Here is a 20,758-nt window from a genome sequence, read left to right on the forward strand (position 1 = left end):
ATGAAGAAGGTAGAAGATAAGATGGAGAATGGAGATAATAGACGCGGTCACTTTAAAGCCCGTCTTTGCGGACATCGTCATCAATCTACTCTGACGTGATTGGATGCCTTCCCCACCATTAGGGGCCAAATGAAGTTCATCGCGGCATGCGCTTCGCGTTGTCCCTGCAGCGTCAAAAAAGAAAGAGGATTGGATGAGAGCCACACACACAACCTTTATTTACTTCAGGGAAAACGGATACTTTCACATCTCACCAACCGCTGCAGTATGAATGCACCTGTTTTAATCCTAGGACACAGCTTTTGAAGAGACTAATGGAAGGTCAAATGGCTTCCTCCTAGCCCGTCAGACAGAACGGCCTCACCTCGCGTGGAAGTGCATCTCCTCTACGAGCTAGCTTGCTAGCCACCAAGCTAGCCATTGTGCATTCTCCTAGCAAGCTTGTTTGACAGTTAGCTCTCTGGCTCTCTGTCAGTTGATCTCCGAAGAGGTCTAACTGATTCCCTTTGCAAATTGGCTAACGTTTGCATTCGCAAATGCAAACGTTTCCCAAGCAGGAGGCTGAGTGTGCATGTGTCCACAAAACAAGGAAGTCCGTCTAAACTTTGCGTAGCTAACTAGAGCTAGCCAGCTGTATTGTTGTTGCGGCGCAGTGAGGTAGTGGGGGGGTTGACCCATTGTAAGTTTGTCTTCACTGACCGAGGTCTTGCCATCTGTCGTCCCTTTATACTGCCAGACGCTAATCGATAGTTCGCCTGCTAGGACAACTAAAGATACATCAAAAAAGCAAAAATGATTCCTGACAAAGCGCCGAAAGAGGACGTCTTCCATGCGTGCGGGGACCTGAAGAAGGACGCTCATATACCCAACTTTGAGAAATACAAAGAACTGTACCTGAAATCAATTGAAAATCCAGATGGTATGTATACAAAGCTTGAACGAACACCTGTCAGATGTTGTCCGTGCATGCACACAATCTCCTCTCTAATTGACTTTCTATGAATTGTAAAAGCATTGTTATTATATATTACGCATGTTAGAGAATATAGGCTACATAGCCTAGGCATGGTTTTCAGTCATTTGCAACACCTGTTTCTTTTTGTCAATTGTTTTTTAAAACACTATTGATTTGTTGCATTTGTGGTTCAAGAACAACATTGATCCTCACTTTAAAATTCCCTCCGAAAATGATTTAACAGTTGTGCACCCGAAGCGGGCATTAGTAGCGTGCTCCCTGATGGTGATGTCTGCTGGATAGTATTGTATGATCGCCCCTAAGCCACCTATGGCGATAGCTTTTAACAACTACTTTTTCCTAAACCTTTGTTTCTACCTTTCGTCAGAATTCTGGGGTGACATCGCTAAAGACTTCTTCTGGAAGTCGAAACACACGGGCCAGTTCCTGGACTACAACTTTGACGTGACCAAGGGAGAGATCTACATCAAGTTCATGGAAGGTGCCACCACCAACATCTGCTACAACGTCCTGGACCGCAACGTACACGAGAAGAAACTGGGGGACAAAGTGGCGTTCTACTGGTGTGTGTGTGTGTGTGTGTGTGTGTGTGTGTGAGAGAGAGAGAGAGAGAGAGAGAGAGAGAGAGAGAGAGAATGAGTATCTCTGTGTCTGTCTGTGTGTGTGTTTGTCTCTGCATCCATGTACGTGTTTGTCAAGTGGGATGGGATGGGAGGGGGGGGTTGTACAAGGTTGTCAAAGCACTTTCTCTTGTTGACCCATCGGATGCTTCCATGCTTGAGGGGGTGCCTCTTTGGAACTATGGAATGGAATGCTGGGCAGAGGAGTCTGAATGGTTCTACAGTGATCCTTTGTCTCTGACCTCCTTTGAAATGACTGGTGCTCAAGCTAGTGCTTTTCTCCCCATCTCCTTTGTAAAGCTTGCCCCCAGTCAGAGAGAGGGGGAGAGAGAGAGAGATGTCCCCATGAATGAAAAGTGAGTCTGTGAGGAGAGGATATGCCTCTAATGGGAATGTCTGGGTTATTTGTGGACATGTTATTTGTGTGTTGGTATGGGTGGGTTGGACTGGAGAGCTTTGAAGTTGACACTCGTTTCCAAATATGCTTACCCCCATGACCCACCCAGACTGAGCGTAATGTAGACCGCACGGACACATATGATACACGCACGTTGGTGGGGGCTGTGGGTGACATTGTGTTCGGCCCATTGCAACTGCAATAGGAAGTAAGAATGTTAACCAACTTCCCTATCACCTCCTAGAAGTATCTATCATAGTTGTACGTACGTACGTACGTGCGTATGTGTGTGTGCCTTGTACTGCAAATTGCGTAATGCATTGTGAGGTAATGCATTCCTTTTTATCAGGAACATTTTACCACGTGACCACGCTAGGACTGTTACTGTGTGTGAGACTCTGGTCTTGTACGCTAGGCTGACAGTCGCCTTTGCAGGAAGAGCGGTTCAACTTCTCATGAGGAAGAATTTACGTCCTGGCGACAGGCTAGTCATTACCATGGTATACAGTTCAGAGAGCTCTCGTGTGACTTTCAAACTTTATGTCCGTGTCTCCTGTTCAGCTGGAAGGAGTTAGGCTTGGGCTCTCTGGGCTCTCCCAGGGCTCATGTCTGTCCCATCACTTCACGGACTGTCATCTTGCTAATGTCCTTAATGTCAGTTTGACCCTGTTACTTCCCATCTCATTCAGTTGAATGGACGTGTCCTTTCTTTATGAAGTTATACTTTCATACTCGTGTTGTAAAAGTCAGCCTAGTCTCTGTGGTATGATTCAGGTCTAGGATATGTATTATAAATCAAGAACCTCTTGATATATGCTTCATATTGCATGGACTGAGTACCCTTCCTGTGGTCCAACTGAAATTGAATTGAAGCACTCTTCAGAAATCGAGGAAATATATTATTTAGCTGGCTGCAGCCTGTTGTTCCTGGGTGTTTGTTCTTGTGCGGTGAGAGTGTTGTTTTGCTGCTTCGGTCTGTCCTCTGCAGACTCCCTAGAACAGTAGTAGTGGTGGAGTTGTTTTGTCGTCTGAGTTCTGACTGTGTGTTTGACCTGGAAAGTTGAAAGTGTGTTTTGCAGCTGAGTATTTATGGGACTCTTTGACTGTGTGTGTGTGTGTGTGCGCCCCTTCTCTATTTGTGTTTTGTGTGTGTTTGGGTGTCTCTCTCTCTCTCTCTGTTTGTTAGATTCTCTGCGTGAGACTCTGTGTGTGTGCGTGTGAGAATGTTGTGTGTATGCTAGCCATGCTTACTGTTACCATAGGGGGGGAAACTGCTTGGATAACCTTCACAGTCCTGCAGCTGCGTTGGACTCTGCCAAAGAGCCAATGAAGCTCAGAAACCACGAAGGGGGCCCTAAGCAGCCATAAAGAGTATAAATAAAAACATAAATTTGTGAAATTAAAAGCAGACTAGAAGAGCCTTTATATATGACCTTTGTGTTGGCACTTAAACCCTTGCAGAGATAATGTGGCCATTGTGTTATTTTGGCAGCCTCATTTGTTCTATATACACTCACCCAGCGCTTTATTCTCTTCTCATGGTGGAGGTGGTGTAATGGTGTGGGGAATGTTTTCTTGGCACACTTTGGGCTTGTTAATACCAATCAGTCATCGCTTGAATGCCACAGCCTATTTGAGTATTGTTGCTGACCATGTGCATCCCTTCATGGCCACAATTGACCCATCTTCTAATGGCTACTTCCAGCATGATAACGCACCGTGTCACAAAGCAAAAGTCATCTCAAACTGGTTTCATGAACATGACAATGAGTTAAGTTTTTCTTCAGTGGCCTTCCCAGTCACCGGATCTGAATCCAATAGAACACCTTTGGGATGTGGTAGAACGGAAGATTCACAGCTTGAAAGTGCACCTGAAAAATCTGCAGGAATTGCGCCATGCAATCATGTCATCATGGACCAGAATCTCAAAAGAATGTTTCTAACATCTTGTGGAATCAATGCCACGAAGAATTGAGGCTGTTTTGAGAGCAAAGGGAGGCCCTACCTAGTATTAGTATAGTGTTCCTAATAAAGTGTTCAGTGAGTGTATATAACCTACTCTTAATTCACCAAGCTCTGCTGTCTTCCATCCCTTCAAGACTAGGGCTGTGAGTAGTGGTTGTTGTTGTTTGTTTATCCGGCAATGAGCCTCCTGTGGAGAGGCTGCTGTGTTTAGGAATCTGATCTCGTTTTAATGAAGTCAATCTAATGTTAGCTCAAAGGCACAGGGGTGTTGCTGTTTAGATGGAACCTCATTATCACCTCTCCTCCTCCCCCCGCAGAGCCTTTCTGTCCATCAGAGTTACTGTGTGGATTTGCAGTGAGAACGTGTGGCGGGGAGATGGAGCCGCAATGATATTTCAAGGATGAAGACATCAGAATACTTGAGGGGGGGGGGGTTGTGTGTGAGGGACGTGGACGTGCGTTTCTAAATGTACTGTAGTTAAACCTCACCGACACATTGGCTGTTACGTCAGCACACACAGTGAATCATGGGCGTGGGGGGGGGGGGGGGGGGCGCTGTGTATGGCCAAGAGAACAAGTTTTGCAATCTCGAGTTTTTGCAATCTGGGGTTTCTTCAAAGTTAAGGCCACGTTTTAGTACGGCACTTTCAGTGATTGGTATGGCCGGTCATGCTGAGAGTGTGTGCTGAAGGACAGGACTTGATAACACTTTTATTAAATTATTAGCTTTGCTCTCGTTTGAATTGACGTAGTAGGTAGGTGGGTGGGGGGGGGGGGGGGGGCTAGATCCTGTGTTCTGTGAAACTGCTGTCTCTCTCAAAGTGTGTGTGTATTCACAAGTAGTGTACTACACACATCTAACAATGTCCCAGGTACAGGGTACAGAGGTGGTCTGTCAACACAGAACATTATCTGCTGACTTGCTCGCATGCTGAGCTCTCTATAGAAAGGCCTATGAGGTTGGACACGGTTGCAATAAACTAGAGGCGAGCTTTAGGCCTACTGCCCTCTGCTCTGGTTCCTCTGGTTCCTCTGGTCCCAGTGGCCCAGAGAGAGAGAGCTGAAAGGGCCAGCCAGCTGTGTGAGGAGGGACAGTGTGGGGGGTAACAGGGGTAAAGTTTCGCCCATAGACGCTGATCAGGATCTGGGGGAGCGTGAAGCTGACCCTGGGAGGGAGGGAGAGAGAGAGAGAGAGAGAGAACAAACTTGTGTGGGAGGTATTGAGCCTCAAGGCAGCGCTAAAAATGAAAAATGTGCATTAGGAGAGAAAAAAACAACTAGTTTTGTAAACTCCACTCATCCTAAATTCCTCCCTTGTTCCCTCTGTCTTGTCAGTCATGCGTTCATCATTTTCAGAGGAGATGTCCAGAGGCGGTCGGCCCCCCACCGCTCAGACGCACTCTGAATAAAGCAGAGAGGCATAATGTCACAATTTGTACATTCAACTGTCTGCACACAGGTTTGTCTTGTGGAGCGGTGGTTTTACGATGTGTACGCATTTGGGGTTGTGGTGAACCGCGGCATAAATCTGGTTTTGGTCGCTCTCTCTCTCTCTCTCTCTCTTTCTTTTGATTTATTATCCGGAGGTTAACACGGTGTGTGGTTTTGGATCCCATGCACAGGGAATGTTTGTCTGTTTGTTTTATTGTATTTTCAATATTCTTTATTGTAACGTGTGTGTGTGTGTGTGTCCTGTTACAGGGAGGGTAATGAGCCAGGTGATGAAATGACGGTGACCTACAGAGAGCTGCTCCAGCAGGTCTGCCAGTTCGCCAACGTCCTTAAGTCCCAAGGTAGCTGCCTCACTGCATACGCACCCCCCCCCACACACAATCACAACGGTGACGTTAGCTTTCTAATCTAGCTTTCTGATCTAATCCAATCTAATTCCCGCTGGGACCGTTTATACTGAAAATTGGATGCACCCACTGCAATGTACATCGCTTTGGATAAAAGCGTCAGCTAAATGCTGTATATTATTATATTATATTAATTAGGGTGCTTGATGTCAGTATGTCTGGAGGATTGGTTGACGATTGTTTATCTTTCCATAGTTCCATTACAGTCCTAAATATTATAGATGGAGCATAATAATAGTTCAGTAACTACACAGAGTATAGTTGGTTAACAACCATGTATTGATCTCTCCCTACCTCTTACCCTCTCTGTCCTGTCTGTCTGTCTGTCCTGTCTGTCTGCCTCCCTTCTGGTCTGTCTATCTGTCTGCCTTCCTTCTGTCCTGTCTGGTTGCCTCCCTTCTGGTCTGTCTGTCTGTCTGTCTGTCTGCCTTCCTTCTGGTCTGTCTGTCTGTCTGTCTGCCTTGCTTCTGTCCTGTCTGCCTGCCTGCCTGTCTGCTGAGCAGGAGTGAAGAAGGGGGACCGTGTGTCCATCTACATGCCCATGGTGGTAGAGCTGGTGGTGGCCATGTTGGCCTGCGTTCGCATCGGTGCCGTGCACTCCATCGTGGTGAGTGAAGAGATACTCCCACTACATCCACCTTGTTCAGACATGATCCACCAGTCTGGGACCAGACTCCATCCAGATCAGGGGATACCGGTCCGACCTGTACACATTTGACTGTATATACTATTGTTTGTGCTCCATAACGGTTTAAGTGACTGTTGAACATTGAATTGAGTCTCCGGCCTGCAAATTTAGGATCAATCAATCTGTGTGTGTGTGTGTTTCTGCTCCAGTTTGCCGGCTTCTCTGCGGAGTCCCTGTGTGAGAGGATCCTGGACTCCCAGTGCTCCTTGCTGATCACTGCTGGTGAGTGAGCCCAGCTGACTGAGACCAAAAACTGTTGATGGTCATGAAACTCTTATTAGATGGATTACACTCACCGAGATAATCCCTGACCTCCTAATCCCTGTGTTAATCTGGGTTAATTAGCTGGGTTTTGTTCTGCTGCTATGGACCCCAATCCCTACAATCGAATAGGCCTACTCAGGGTTCCAGTTATAAGGGGGGGGGGGGGGTGGGTGGGAGGGCGGGGGCTGTAAGAAATCAGGACCCTCCTACGATAATTCAAATGTCAATAAATCGTCGTCGTCGTCGTCCGACCCGAGTTGTTAGGCACCCCTAAAAGCGCATGTGTAATTGCAACCCTGGGCCTAATGCACTGGCCCTTTAGGGTGGGATTATGAGTGAGTCTAAGAGGATCACTGCCATCATAACCTCTTTAAGGAGGAGGGGGGGGGGGGCTGGTTTTGACTTGAGAGGGGTGGGCATGGCTCAAGGAATTTATTACCCTGAAAAGGCTGTTACAAGGGAATGAAAATGACTTAAGAGCTCAGCTGCATGCCAACCCCAGCCGCGCGTGTGTCTCAACTCCAAGTCACGAAGCACCTCTCTCCGTCTAAACTGGCCCAGGGGCTACAAATAGAATTATTCTGGATAATGTCGATTTAATGTGCGCTGCCTCTGTCAAATACATCTAATAAAAGTAAACCAGGTTTGAGGTCTCGCAAAGGAACGGCATTAATATTGGTTTCCTTCATCCAAATTAAAGACCAATTTCATTATTTGTATTTGATCCCCAGACAGTGACTTAATCAGATCCAAAAAAACCAAAACAATCAATCAATATTCTGATTGATCTGTTGTGGTGACCGCTGCATGCCGGTACTGTCAGAGAGGGTACAGTACCAGTACCAGTAACGTTTCGTCGATAACAATCACTACTGCCTTCCTCTCATCGACCAGTCTGTGCCCTTTGACCTCATGTACAATTAACCCCCCCACCTCTCAGATGGCTTCTACAGAGGAGATAAGCTGATCAACCTGAAGGTTATCGCTGACGAGGCGTTGCAGAAATGCAAAGACAAGTAAGGACCGGCCAAGCCCCGAGTGTGTCTCTTGTCTGTCTCTGTCTGTCTGTGTGTCTGTCTGTAGTCAGCTGTCTGTCTATCTGTCAGCCAGCTGTCTGTCTGTAGTCAGCTATATATCTGTCTGTATGTGTGTCTATATCTCTGTCTGTCTGTCGGTCTTTCTGTCCAGCTACCCGCAAACACACACATCTACACACCTGAGAAGACGAGGCTCGTTTGTCTTTAGTATGTAGGAGACCTGGCCCGTCCCTCCCCGTCACCAATACTGTTTCTCATATTTTGTGTCCAGGGAGGGGCGTACAGAGTGTGTGTAACAGATTGTTGACAATGCAACCTTTGTGTGATCACTGACTCTCACTGTAATTCATACAGTGCTGTTCATTGATTCCAATCTCTCCCCCTTCCTTGATCTTTTTCCTCTTCCCTTCTCTGCCTCTGCTGCTCTCTCTCTCCTCTCTTCTTTCCCCTCTTTCTCTTCTCTACATTAACATTTTCTCTCCCATATCTACTCTCTCTCTCTTTCTCGTGTCTCTCTCTCTCTCTCTCTCTACCCTCTCTCCCTCCTGCAGGAGTTTCCCAGTGGAGAGGTGTATCGTGCTGAAACACCTGTCTAAGGATGTGGAGGTGGCTCCTCTGGGCTCCCAGTCTCCACCAGCCAAGAGGCCCTGTCCTGACCTGCAGGTGAGACAGCCAGGCCTGCAGGTGGCGCTCTCACCACCTCTCTGTCTGTCTGTATGCTCTTCCCCCTCTTTGTATCTCTTCGTCTGTCTCTGCCTGTCTGTCTCTCTCTCTCTCTCTTTCTCTGTGTCTCTGTAAATTGCATTTATTTATGTTTATGAAATATTTCACCTCACTGAATACACCCCAGGTCCCTCCCCTTTAACATACACTGGTGCTACTGTTTTGTTGTGGCTCAAGTCTCTATCCCTTTAATGTTAACTCCCTGCTATTTTGCTTCTGTTTGTATGTATGTATGTATGTATCTACTGTATGTATGTATGTATGTATGTATGTATCTACTGTATGTATGTATGTATGTATCTATCTCTAAAGAGTCAGTCAATGCTTTGCTTCTTCCCTTGGCGGTATACAGTATAGAAGGTTAAAGTGTAGACCCTAGTCCCTTGCCAAAGCCCATTACAGCGACCCCCCCCCCCCCCCCCCCATTTATTTTTGCCTTTGTAATAACTTCTCCATTAACCCCTACTGTACCTTCTAGCAGGAGAAACAGAAAGACAGAGTAAAGAAAACCCGTCCTGTCCCTCAGGTATTGACCAGATTTCCCTCCGCTTCAATTCTCTCTTGTGTCTTTTCCTTTGTTTAACAACACATTTTGTCTGGTTTGATCCTCAGCGCTATAATGTGGGGTGGTGGTGGTGGTGGTGGTGGTGGAGGGTGGGGGGGGGGAAGCTAGATCCTGTGTTCCAACTGCTGTCTCTCACAAAGTGTGTGTGGTCTCGCTAACACCTCACTCTAGACGTCAGGGGTCCCTCACCTCATCCTGAGCTACGCTTTTGGACTGACATGCATGGCTTTACCTTTCAATTGACACCCAAATATACACAATTCTGATTGGGATTTGTTCCCGAGAATGTGTTTAATTTGTGGGAAACAGGTAATTGACCCCTGACGTCCCATCTAGACTCTAGTGGATCAACATCTGTCTCTCATACCCACGGTAGTGGGGCCTTGGGTTTTCCTGAGACATGTACACATGTCGATCTGTGGTGCTGAAATAGATCACACACACACACACACACACACACACACACACACACACAGCCTGCCATTGACACTGCTTGGTTGCTGTTCATTGAATAACTCACCCGTCAATTGAGAATGTTTTATGCCCGTGAAGATCTGTTCAGTGACCCATGGTCAGAATACACACCCTACCATACCTCTAGTATTACAACCCCTTCAGAGTGCATCTCATTGGCCAGACCCATACAGTGTGACCTCTGACCCTGAGAACAGCATTGTTGGATACTCATTAGTAGGGGTGTGCCAAGAACTCTGCCAAAACTATTACTCATTACTGACTTTGAGCATTTTACCGATACAACCATCACCCAATCATTTTTTCCTAATATTATTTTAGGATTGGATTGGACTAGAGCAGTGTATTTTACGACATACCCTCCTCGAAAAAAATAACTGTGAGGAACAGTTTGAGAGGAGGAACAGTGACGAGCCATTGCTAAAAAATGTCTCCTGAACGATTTGCACAGCTCAATAGTAATAATAGAATATATGCCATTTAGCTGACGCTTTTATCCAAAGCGACTTACATTGCAGTGAGTGCATCCATTTTTCAGTATATATGGTCCCATTCTAAACCAACCGCCCCATCGTTTTTAAGCATTTAAGTCGCACTCCCGCTTGTCACTCCCATTAAGAGTGGTCCGGTCCTTATTGACGGACGCAAGTACGGATGGGAGTATTCACGAGATGGGCACACCCCTACTACTCACAGGACTGTGAGCTCTGGCGGTTACAACCCTTGTCTGTAACCTCTCTCACCATTGCTTCACAGAGGCTGCGCTTCCAACGCTCACTCTCTTTCTCGCTTTCTTTCTTTCTTTCTTTCTTTCTTTCGTTGGTTCGTTCTCTCCTTTCGTAGCCGGTCTGAGCTGCATGTTTTGGTTTGAACTAACCTTCTCACTTGGGTCCTGTAGTGGGGCAAGTTAACTTTAGCTTCCTCTAACTCGGCACGGTTGCTGTCAGGCTTGGTTGTTGAGATGTTGTTGTGATGAGTGTTGACGTGTCGGAGACGCGTTTCCTAACCTCTCCTTTTGTAGTTACATACCGATGGATTAGCTGTGGGTTGATGTAACCGGATGCAAACACACTCAAAACAACACTCCAAAACTGATGTGTGTGTGTGTATGTATATGTGTGTGTGTGTAGGTGCCCTGGAACCCTGAAGTGGACTTGTGCTGGCACACCCTGGTGTGCGGTGTCTCTGAGGAGTGTGAGCCAGAGTGGTGTGAGTCAGAGGACCCCCTCTTCATCCTCTACACCAGCGGCTCCACAGGGAAACCCAAGGTACACACACACACACACACACACACACTTATGCTCTTCCCCCGCTTTGTATCTCTCTCTCGCTGTGTCGGTCTATCCTTCTGTCTGTTTGTGTGTGTCTCTCTCTTTCTCTCTCTCTCTCTACATCGTAAGGTCTCTCTTCCTTTTTCATTTGTGTGCTCTCTCCTTTGCTCTCTGGCTTCCAGTTTCTTTCAGCCTTTATATACACATACATACATACATACACACCCGCACCTCCAATGCCTCCTGACCTCTGACCTCTGCCCCCCCACCCCACCCCTCCCTCCAGGGCGTCCTCCACACGGTCAGCGGCTACATGCTCTACGCCGCCACCACCTTCAAGCTGGTGTTTGACTACCAGGCGGACGACGTGTACTGGTGCACGGCCGACATCGGCTGGATCACGGGCCACTCCTACATCACCTACGGCCCGCTGGCCAACGGAGCCACCAGCGTCCTGGTGAGTAGCCGCCGCCGCCGACGATGATGATGATGATGATGATGATACAGATACAGTGGATGAGGGTACAGACTGGTGTACCGCTGCAGAGAGGAGGAAGAGAGGCTTTCGTACGGCTAATGCGTTCCTTGAACCGTTCCAGGGGTCGGTTTCTCGAAAGCTTCGTAGCCCAAGTCGTACTTTAATTTCTTCTGACAACCCAGGCGCACGCGAGAGAGAGAGAGTAACAATTGTGAAGTCAACGTTTGCGGGTCGAGCTTCGTGGCGTGAGCTCAAGAAATGTGTTTGATGAAGAACTGTGCCGGTCTAGGGGAGGACTGGGCCCGGAGTGTCAAAGGAGATAAACGACATCTTTAACCACTAAGCTTTCAGGAAACTCACCCCTGGATATCTATTTATATTGAGAGGAAGGCAGTTAAATGTTGTGAAACAGGAAGATAACCTCATAGAAATGCTGCTATTGAGCTGAACGGGGCGGACAATAGTCCACAGTCCACTGTGCCACACAGGAAAGAGAATTAGGCCAAACTTTTTACTGCAAATGTCACCCCATAAAAGGGTTATAAATAAAGTCAAGTGGATTGAACAAAGGTTGTTGTAATCACGTTGGACCTGTCCTGACCAGGAACAGGCTTCTCTTTGAAGTCAGGTTGTGATGGTGTACGTGATGATTTTTATTTTATGATGTTTTGTTTTTACAACACCCCCCGCCCCCCCCCCCCCCCTCCCCTCCTCCTCCTCCTCCCTTCATAGTGTTTTGATGTGATGTGATGTGTGTGTCCAGTTTGAGGGCCTGCCCACCTACCCAGACGTGAGTCGTATGTGGGAGATCGTGGACAAGTACCACGTCTCCAAGTTCTACACTGCCCCCACCGCCATCAGGCTGCTCATGAAGTATGGCAGCGAACCCGTCCAGAAGTGAGTCTCTCTCTCTCTCTCTCTCTCCCCCCCTCTCCCTCTCTCCTCCTCCCCCTCCCCCCAGTCTCATTCATGTCTCCTCAGAGTGAAACTAGGGCTTGTTGGCTGTTCCTCACCTGGAATGCATCGCCAGGATCTCACAGGACAACTGCTCGATTACGTTTTTTTCCCTCCCCACTTCTACCATGTATGCGGGTGTTACGCTCTGCAAGTCTGCATCTGCTGGTGCGTTCCATTTCCGTGTGTGTCAGCGCCTCTGTCTCTGCCAGGCTAACCTCCTTCCTCCCCCCTCCCTCTCTCCCTCCAGGTATAAGCGTGAGTCCCTGAAGGTGCTGGGGACGGTGGGGGAGCCCATCAACCCGGAGGCGTGGCAGTGGTACTACACAGTGGTGGGGGAGAGGAGGTGCCCGGTGGTGGACACCTTCTGGCAGACGGAGACCGTCAGTACCCGCTCTACCGCCACACTCCTACAGCACACTATTAGGAAAATGATGATGATTATTATTATTCCTGTTGAACAGATAAACACAGTCAAAAACCTAAGAAGATTACATCGTACCGTAAGAAGATTAGAGATCTCGCTAGCCAAGCAGACAGCTCTGATCCAGTAGGCCAGGGCTAGCCTCGCGATAGCCCCTGATGATGTTAGAATACTACTGAAGACACTGAGTTCATATAGGCAATATGTCTGTGGTGTTATTGAATCAATGTGTGTGTGTCTCTCTATCTCTCTGTCTGACTCTCTCTCTCTCTCTCTCTCTCTGTCTCTCCGGTGACTCTCTCTCTCCGGTTGTCTCTCTCAGGGTGGTCATGTCCTGACCCCTCTCCCTGCTGCCACGCCCATGAAGCCTGGCTCAGCTGTAAGTGTCGCCATGCTCTCTCTCTCTCTCTCTCTCTCTCTCAACTCAATATTGTCTTCTGTTGATGAATTGTTTTACCGTGTTTTCACATTCACTGTTTGTTTTTACATGCGGTTCTTTGTATGACTGCTGCTGAAAATGAATGTCCCCCTGAGGATGAATAAAGTACTTCTCTACTGTACTCTCTGCTCTCGTAGCTGCCTACTGAGATATCTGTTGTCATGATAAGCGGTTGAGTTTGTCTGATTCCTCCTCTCTTGTCCTTCTCCCTCTCCCACCACCACCACCAGACGTTCCCATTCTTCGGGGTCGTCCCGGCCATCTTGAACGAGTCTGGGGAGGAGCTGGAGGGACCAAGCGAGGGTTACCTGGTACGAACCCGATACGTTCTAAAATGGACGTTATTATTCTAAAATGGATTAAGAAAAGCACCCAACTCCTTTCTCTCTGCTGCAGACATTGAGTCTCTCTTCGTACCAGATTCCTAGGAGGGTCGTGATAATCCTAGCAGTTTCTAATCTCTACACCCTACGAATTAGATCCTCTTTTTTATAATCTTAATCCTTAGAATGATTACCCTTTTATATATTAGAATATTATCCTTGCTTGACCTTGGACAGTCTTCTCTCTTCCCTGTCTTATTCTCCCTCTTCTCCTCTCCCTCTCTTCTCCTCTTCTGCATCCTCCACCTCTCCCCCTCTCACCACCTCCTCTCCCTCTCTCCTCTCCACCTCTCCCTCTCATCTCCTCTTCACTCTTCCCACCTCTCCCTCTCTTCTCCTCCTCCCTCTCTCTCATCTCCTCTTCTCCATCCTCCCTCTCTTCTCGCCAACTTCACCACCACCTCTCCCTCTCTCCTCTCCACCTCTCATCTCTCCTACACTCTTCCCACCTCTCCCTCTCTCAATCTCCTTTTAACCATCCTCCCTCTCTTCTCCCCATCTTCACCATTTCCTCTCTCATCTCCACCTCTCCCTCTGTCATGTCCTCCTTTTCCTCCTCTCACCTCCTCTCTCCTTTTCTCACCTCCTCTTCTTCTCTCCTCAGGTGTTTAAACAGCCGTGGCCTGGAGTCATGAGGACTGTGTATGGGAACCACCAGAGGTTTGAGACCGTCTACTTTAAGAAATTCCCCGGGTACTACGTCACCGGGGACGGTAAGATGACCTTCCCTACGCTCGTCTGAGCCCTGACGTTGCATAACAGTTCCTGTTTTAAGGGGATTCTTTTTGGCGGACGGTCAAGAGGCCTCCCCTGGTCGTCACGGAAACGGCCCTGATGCGCTGTTGTTGTCGTCTGGCAGGTTGCCGTAGGGACAAGGACGGGTACTACTGGATCACGGGGAGGATCGACGACATGCTGAACGTCTCAGGTGAGCACCAGACCGCTCTGCCGTGGTCACGTGACGCAGTGAGGCTAGAGCAACAATCATTCATAGCATTTGCCGCCTTTTTTAGACACCCAAAGAACCTCTCCACGACCAAAGTTCACGTGTGACGCACTCGGCTACACGTAAACATGGTTGCAGGTCTGGCACTGTCTGGTGTCTTCTTGCTAGTCTCGGCTCTCTGCTCTCTGGACCACTGCCAGGGTTCTGACATCTACAGTAATCTAATGAGGCTCTTCCTACAAAATAGGTCCCTCTAGAAGTCAAAGTCCCTATTGAAGACCGTGTGAGAGAGAGAAAGGCTTCTATTCCTGGAAGTTACGCATGCTGCACTCACACCAGCACAGGATTTTACGCATCAGGAACCTCCTCCACATAGGCCCAGTGTGACTGCAATGAAGACGTTTTTTTGTATTATTTAAAAACATTTTCTTTTTTATAAATGTAATTTCTCTGTCTGTGTGTGTGTGCCAGGCCACCTGCTGAGCACGGCGGAGGTGGAGTCGGCCCTGGTGGAACACCAGGCTGTGGCGGAGGCAGCGGTGGTGGGCAGGCCTCACCCCGTGAAGGGAGAGAGTCTCTACTGCTTCGTCACGCTCAACGACGGAGTCAGCTACAACCGCACCCTGGAGGCGGAGCTCAAGAAACAAGGTGTGGTGTGTGTGTGTGTGTGTGTGTGTGCGCGTGCACCAAGGTACAGCCCATTGTTATAAGAGATCTGTTGTAATCCATCCGTCATCTCTGATTTATAATGGCTTTCAACATTCAAGTGTTTGAACTTGCGGTTTCAGTGTTTTTGATTGCTTCAGGTGACTCATGCTGTGTGTGTGTGTCTGCGTGTCTGTGTCTGTGTGTGTTGGTCTGTCCTGACAGTGAGAGAGAAGATCGGTGCCATTGCGACTCCAGACTATATCCAGAACGCCCCCAGCCTTCCCAAGACCAGATCAGGTGAGAAGACACTTCTTTGTGACACTTCTACATCGAAACTCCTCTTAGGTTTCAACCTAATACCCTAATGGGCATTAAGACCTGAACCCTGATGCGTAATACGACACTAATACTGTACCAGATGAGAGCTTCCCATTCATTGATGAATTGCGTTTTTTTTTTGACTGAGTTGCGTTTTTTTTTCCCTCGCAGGTAAGATCATGCGCCGAGTGTTGCGTAAGATCGCCCGCAACGAGCGGGACCTGGGCGACGTGTCCACGCTCGCCGACTCCTCTGTCATCGAGCAGCTCTTCCAGAACCGCTGCTGTGGCGCAGTGTGACCACCGCGCGGGCAGAGGGCGCCAGAGAGCCCCCCCCCCCCCCCCACCCTCTGAGGGCTCTGACCGAATACTCAAGACGACCAGGAGAATCAGGGAAGAAGAGGAAGATGATCCCAAAATGTACCCGTGGAACTGTGTTGGAGGAGTGACGGTGGAGCTCAGTCAACGCAGGGGGTTTAATGAAACGTAACCACAACTCCTCTAGTTTGTCAGGAGATGCTGTTTTTTTTTTTGTTTTTTTTTCCCCCTGTTATGACTTTCAGTTTATGTACATTAGCTAGATAGAGGAAAAGAAAGAAAAAAGAAAAGACAGTTCTCTTTTTTTCCGTTTTTCATTTTATCCGTGTAGGTTTGGTCCAGGTTTTCCTTGTTTTTATTTCGTTGCGGCTTTTCGGACATAGGACGTCTGTATGTTTTTGCGTCTGCACGCTTTGCAAAAAAGCTAATTTCAGCTCCCTCTCTTGGGTCTTCTAGTGACCGGAGGGAGTTTGTTAGTGTTCGTCTCAATCGTCTAAAATGACTTCCTTTCCTTGAACCCTTTCCTTCATTTGCACTGATGGGAAAGAGCTGGATTGGTGAGAGCAGACTTCCTATAAGTATCACCCACCATGTTGCTCTCACCTATCCTGTGTTGCAGGATGCATTCAAGCGTCCTCGAAATTAGGAAATTTAGGAAATTTGTGAGATCCAGTTTTCCACTCAGAGCTCTATGCAAAAGTCCTATGCTAAATATTGATGGTGAAGCCCTGAGTTTTAGAGGAGCACTTGAATGCACTGTAAGGTCGGTGTAGAACAGCTGGAGGAGAGGAGACGAGGGGAGGAAGCCGCTTTAGACTATTGAGACGCAGCCTTCCTATATATGTACTACTGTAGCAGCGCTGAGCTGAAGACCTGTCTAATCCCAATCTACTTCCCTCCCTGTAGTCTGTCATAGTGGGATTAGTCATGATTGTATTATCAGAATGGAATGCTCATACGCAGGACCCAACATAGATGTGGTATTCTTTCTTTTTGTTTATTTTCTCGTGTGTTCATGTGCCAATAACATAACATGAGACTGGGTGTTATAATCGTGTTTGTAAAAACTTCAGAGATCTATTTGATTGGAGAACTTTTTATTTTGTTTTTAGATACCATGTCATGCATTTAACTCCTGTTATTAGGGTGAAGAGAGAAGAGATTTTACGTTTGCAGGTTGACTATTATTTTTGTTGCCCCCCTTTGTATCAAAGTGAAATGCAATTTAACAGTAAATCCACTGACCGTGTGTTGTTGTTGTCGTTGTGGTGGTCATTATTATGTCGCTGTCTCTAGGCAGGTTTGTGCGCTTGTCTTTTGTTCATTATTTGGTGGCTTACATCTCTACCATCTCAAGACCCTCCCTGTTTTGTTCTTTCATGCATTACAATGTGTCATGTCACTTTTCCCTAGTAGATGGTGCTATTTACACATGCATTCTAATCCTCAGGTTCCTCACCATTCTGCTGTTAGTGTTTCGTGTATTCATTTTGTGAGTTCAATTTCATAGTGTGCATCTGTTTCTATCCATCTCATGGTCTCTGATCGTATGTATGTTGGTCTCTAAAACAGTGACACAGCGTGTAAGGAGGGTAGGATGGTGTTTTGGCGGATGGCGTGATGGTCGCTGAAACACAATGGGGGTGGTTTCCTGGACTCAGATTCCAGCCTGGTCGTGAACTAGACTACACTTCCACTGGAAAATCTCCATCGAGGGATGCTTTTTAATCCAGCACGTTGCTTAATCTGTGTCTGGGAAACCAGACCAATATGTCCCTATTAAGCCTTACTGTGTGTGACAAGTTCTGAATTGTCCACTGCTCCACTTTGTCCCTGATTAGCTGTTCTTGCTGCCTAGGCAGTATTTTTCCTTCAAGGGCCCTCAGAGGTTTTATTTATGAAATGAGTCTTACATTTTTTTATAATTCTCTCTCTCCTTGGGGCTACTTATTTAGTGTGGCACCCATTTTTCAGGTGACCCAATCGTGTCCGAAAATAACAAATGTCTAATAATATTTGAATGCATTAAAGAACACACAGCTGTAAATGGTAACATTCTGCAGAGTGTGTGTGTGTGTGTGTGTGTTTTATGGCTTGTGTAATAACAGTCATCCATTGTTTGTTCATGCTCTGTCCTCCATGAACTGTCTTATTTTCTGGAGGCCATCATTGCCCCTGAATGAATAACCATTATAATGATCCTCTCCATCTACTTCTGCCATTGCCTCTTAATGCTCCTTTTGTGTGAAGAAAAAGCAAACTAAAGTAGAGTTGTACACGGGTCCCTTTGTGTAGGTGCTGGGTGAGTTACACATACAAAGAACAAAACGCCATGCACACGGGCTCTTCGTTGACCACCTTGTGACGAACGTTTCGATCGAGCATCAGTGTGCAGGTTTTTTAGTTCTTTTTATGAAATGGCACAAATCAATGCAGAAAAAAACCATAATAAACCCTGAGAGGAAGCCTCCTCAAGGTGGCAGTGTTGCTGAATAAATATGAACACAGCGTATTCTCTTTGTTATTGTGTGTCGAAGATACGTGGTCTGCCTCTATGAATACATGACTATTGATTCTCTTGCTAAATACTGTTTGTTTATTGAGTCTTCTCCATGAAATACATACTGAACAAGCACAGAAATACGCGCACACACATACACACTTATGGAGTACAGAAATATACACATACTTTAATATAAAGTACAATGCCGGTTGTCCAACCACATTAACCATCTGCTGTCCGTAGGGATAGATAGAGTTGAATAATTCAAGCTGTTTGTGTCTGGGACAGGGCAGTTGTCCAGCAGCATGCGGCAGGACATGAACACAGTGCTGGTACAGCCTCAGCCCTGTACCCCAGGCACTACAACGTCTGTACATCTTCATCTCCCCCCGTCCTCCTCCTCCTCCTCCATCACAATGCTGCATAGGAGTGTGAATGGCCCTTAACAAGGCTATGGTCGTTAATCACTCAGACAGGTAAGGACTGAGGAAGGGGGCTTTATCACCATTGTTAAGGGTGGGGGTCTGTCTGTGTGTGTGTGTATGTATGTATGCTTGTTAGGGTTATTCAGTGCACGTAACAGTGTGTGTGTATGTGAATGTGTATGTGTGTGTGCGTGTGTGAGGAACATGGAGACTCCATAGGGTGTCAGTCAGAATCTATAGCCTACCTGCCACACACACCACGGTTCCTATCTCCCTATCCTACTGTGTCCTCTTTGAAAGCATTCCCTCCACTCATGAAACCTGAGCTGTGATTGATCCATACATCCATACACTGTAGGTTCTTCATCTCAACTTTCCACAACTGATGTATTCAGGTCAATACCAAAATACCCGGGACAGCCAATTCTCCTTACTGCATTACACCTTCTGTGTTTTCAAGGAGGACGATAGTCAAGGACGAGCAACACACTGCTTTCTCCTTCTCCTTCTCCTGTTTCCTTTTGTTTCCTTTGATCTTGATCTCCACTGGGATTCAACCAAGGCAACGCAATAAAGCAAAACTAAGCTGGTAATACTGTACATAATGAACGTGTGTGTCTGTGTGTGTGTGTGTGTGTGTGTGTGTGTGTGGCCAGCCCTGGAGGTCCCCAGGGTGTGTGATGGGGCGTGTTGGCCCAGCTGTCGCAGCCGTTTGACCCTAGCCTCATGAGCGTGCGTGTGTGTGTGTGTGTGTGTGTGTGTGTGTGTGTCTGTGTGTTGACCGTGGAGGGGCCGCTGTTGTTGTTGCACAGCAGAGGCCTACCATGACAACGGGAGGAGACTGGACAGGTGGGAGAGAGAAAGAGAGAGGGAGAGAGGGAGGAAAAGAGGGATCTGGAGACCATGGAGGGGAGGAGGATGGTGGTGGTGGGGGGGGGGGGGGGGGGTGAGTGGCAGAGTAAAGGAGAGAATATAGATTGTGTTGTGGAAGGAATCGTGTCAGACAGAAGGATATTAAGAGGCAGCAATAAAGATTGGAGAGGGGCATTGTGAATATTTGACGTTTGGAAATTATGACTAGTGGGACTGTATCAGAGAGTTGGCGAGAGATGGAGAGAGAGAGAGGACAGAGAGAGACAGAGAGAGACAGAGAGAGACAGAGCATAGAGAGTGTGAGTGTGATTGATTGAGATGGCCAGTGAAGTGGAGAAAGCGGGAGGTATGTGTGTGTGTGTGTGTGTGTGTGTTTGTGTTTGTGAGTGAGTGAGAGAAAGATGGTTAAAGGACAACAGAAAGAGAGAGAGAGAGAGAGAGAAAGAACAAAGGGAGGAGCCACAAAGACAAAGAGACAGAGACTATCCAACCTTGATCCTGGGCTGGCAAATCTTCTCGAGCACTTTATTGGCTTTCCACCCTCAAAGTCCTCCTGCATCCCTGCCTCCATCTGACACAGCTAATTCACCGGCTGGAGATTCCCTACAACCCATGGGACCTAGAGGTATCGGAACTAAGATGAAGAGAAGGGGGAAAAAAGAGAGAGGGAAAGAGAAAGAGAAAGGGAGAACTAGCCATCCCTAAGTCCCTCTCTTCCTCCTCCCCTCCCCCACCCCCTCCATCACTCCTCTCTGGTTTGTGTGCAGTATGTTGCTGGGATTTGGTGGTCCAGGGGGGATTTGAGTGTAGTGGTGGTGGTGAGGCAGAAGGGGGGAGGAGGGGAAGGAGGGAGAGAGGGGGGGGGAATACGGAGCAGAAGGGGGGGAGGCAGCAGCGAGTGAGCAGGCAGCCCAGAGACATAGACAACAGCTGGTGATCTCCACCAGAGATCTGCCACTGCGATCAAGTGGCCAGATTGTCCCGAGGCCTCCCTCTCTCTCTCTGTTGTCAGCTCACTCTCAGCCTAGCAGTTGATTTATCGTGACGTTTTATGACCGAGTCATTTTGTTTTTGTATCGCGACTGAGTATAGTAGCATAGTATATGGGTGTTGTGTCACATTTGGATTTGGTGAAGAGGAAATCTGGCAGGCATAAAGAAAATGTCATTTGTTTGCATTAGTAGGAATAAGATAGAACACACAGCTCTTAC

The 20,758-nt window shown here is 47.5% G+C and overlaps 1 protein-coding gene across 2 annotated transcripts; it reads left to right on the plus strand.

Annotated features, from left to right (window-relative positions):
* Positions 1-136: 136 nt before the first annotated feature.
* Positions 137-18,332, plus strand: acss2 (acyl-CoA synthetase short chain family member 2). 2 transcript variants are annotated; one of them, XM_083675139.1, is made up of 19 exons: positions 137-919; positions 1,344-1,539; positions 5,660-5,751; positions 6,321-6,424; positions 6,655-6,727; positions 7,710-7,785; positions 8,358-8,469; positions 9,008-9,055; positions 10,699-10,836; positions 11,126-11,296; positions 12,081-12,214; positions 12,522-12,654; positions 13,018-13,074; positions 13,365-13,445; positions 14,122-14,230; positions 14,377-14,445; positions 14,935-15,111; positions 15,334-15,408; positions 15,601-18,332. In XM_083675139.1, the coding sequence occupies exons 1-19, from the start codon at positions 793-795 to the stop codon at positions 15,726-15,728; spliced, it is 2,100 nt and encodes a 699-aa protein (XP_083531265.1). In that variant the 5' UTR covers positions 137-792; the 3' UTR covers positions 15,729-18,332. The 2 variants fall into 2 exon arrangements, with proteins under 2 accessions (XP_083531265.1, XP_083531266.1); XM_083675140.1 differs by having other exon boundaries at positions 9,011-9,055.
* The last annotated feature ends 2,426 nt before the right edge of the window (positions 18,333-20,758 follow it).

Source organism: Argentina silus (assembly GCF_951799395.1).
Source record: "Argentina silus genome assembly, chromosome: 8".
In the NCBI taxonomy this organism is placed as follows: domain Eukaryota; kingdom Metazoa; phylum Chordata; class Actinopteri; order Argentiniformes; family Argentinidae; genus Argentina; species Argentina silus.

Bases quoted from the DNA above. Each gene is read 5' to 3' on its own strand.
- acss2 (XM_083675139.1), top strand. From the start codon at position 793: ATGATTCCTGACAAAGCGCCGAAAGAGGACGTCTTCCATGCGTGCGGG. The intron at 11,297-12,080 runs GTGAGTAGCCGC...GTGTGTGTCCAG, and splicing joins ACGGAGCCACCAGCGTCCTG to TTTGAGGGCCTGCCCACCTA. The intron at 12,655-13,017 runs GTCAGTACCCGC...TGTCTCTCTCAG, and splicing joins CCTTCTGGCAGACGGAGACC to GGTGGTCATGTCCTGACCCC.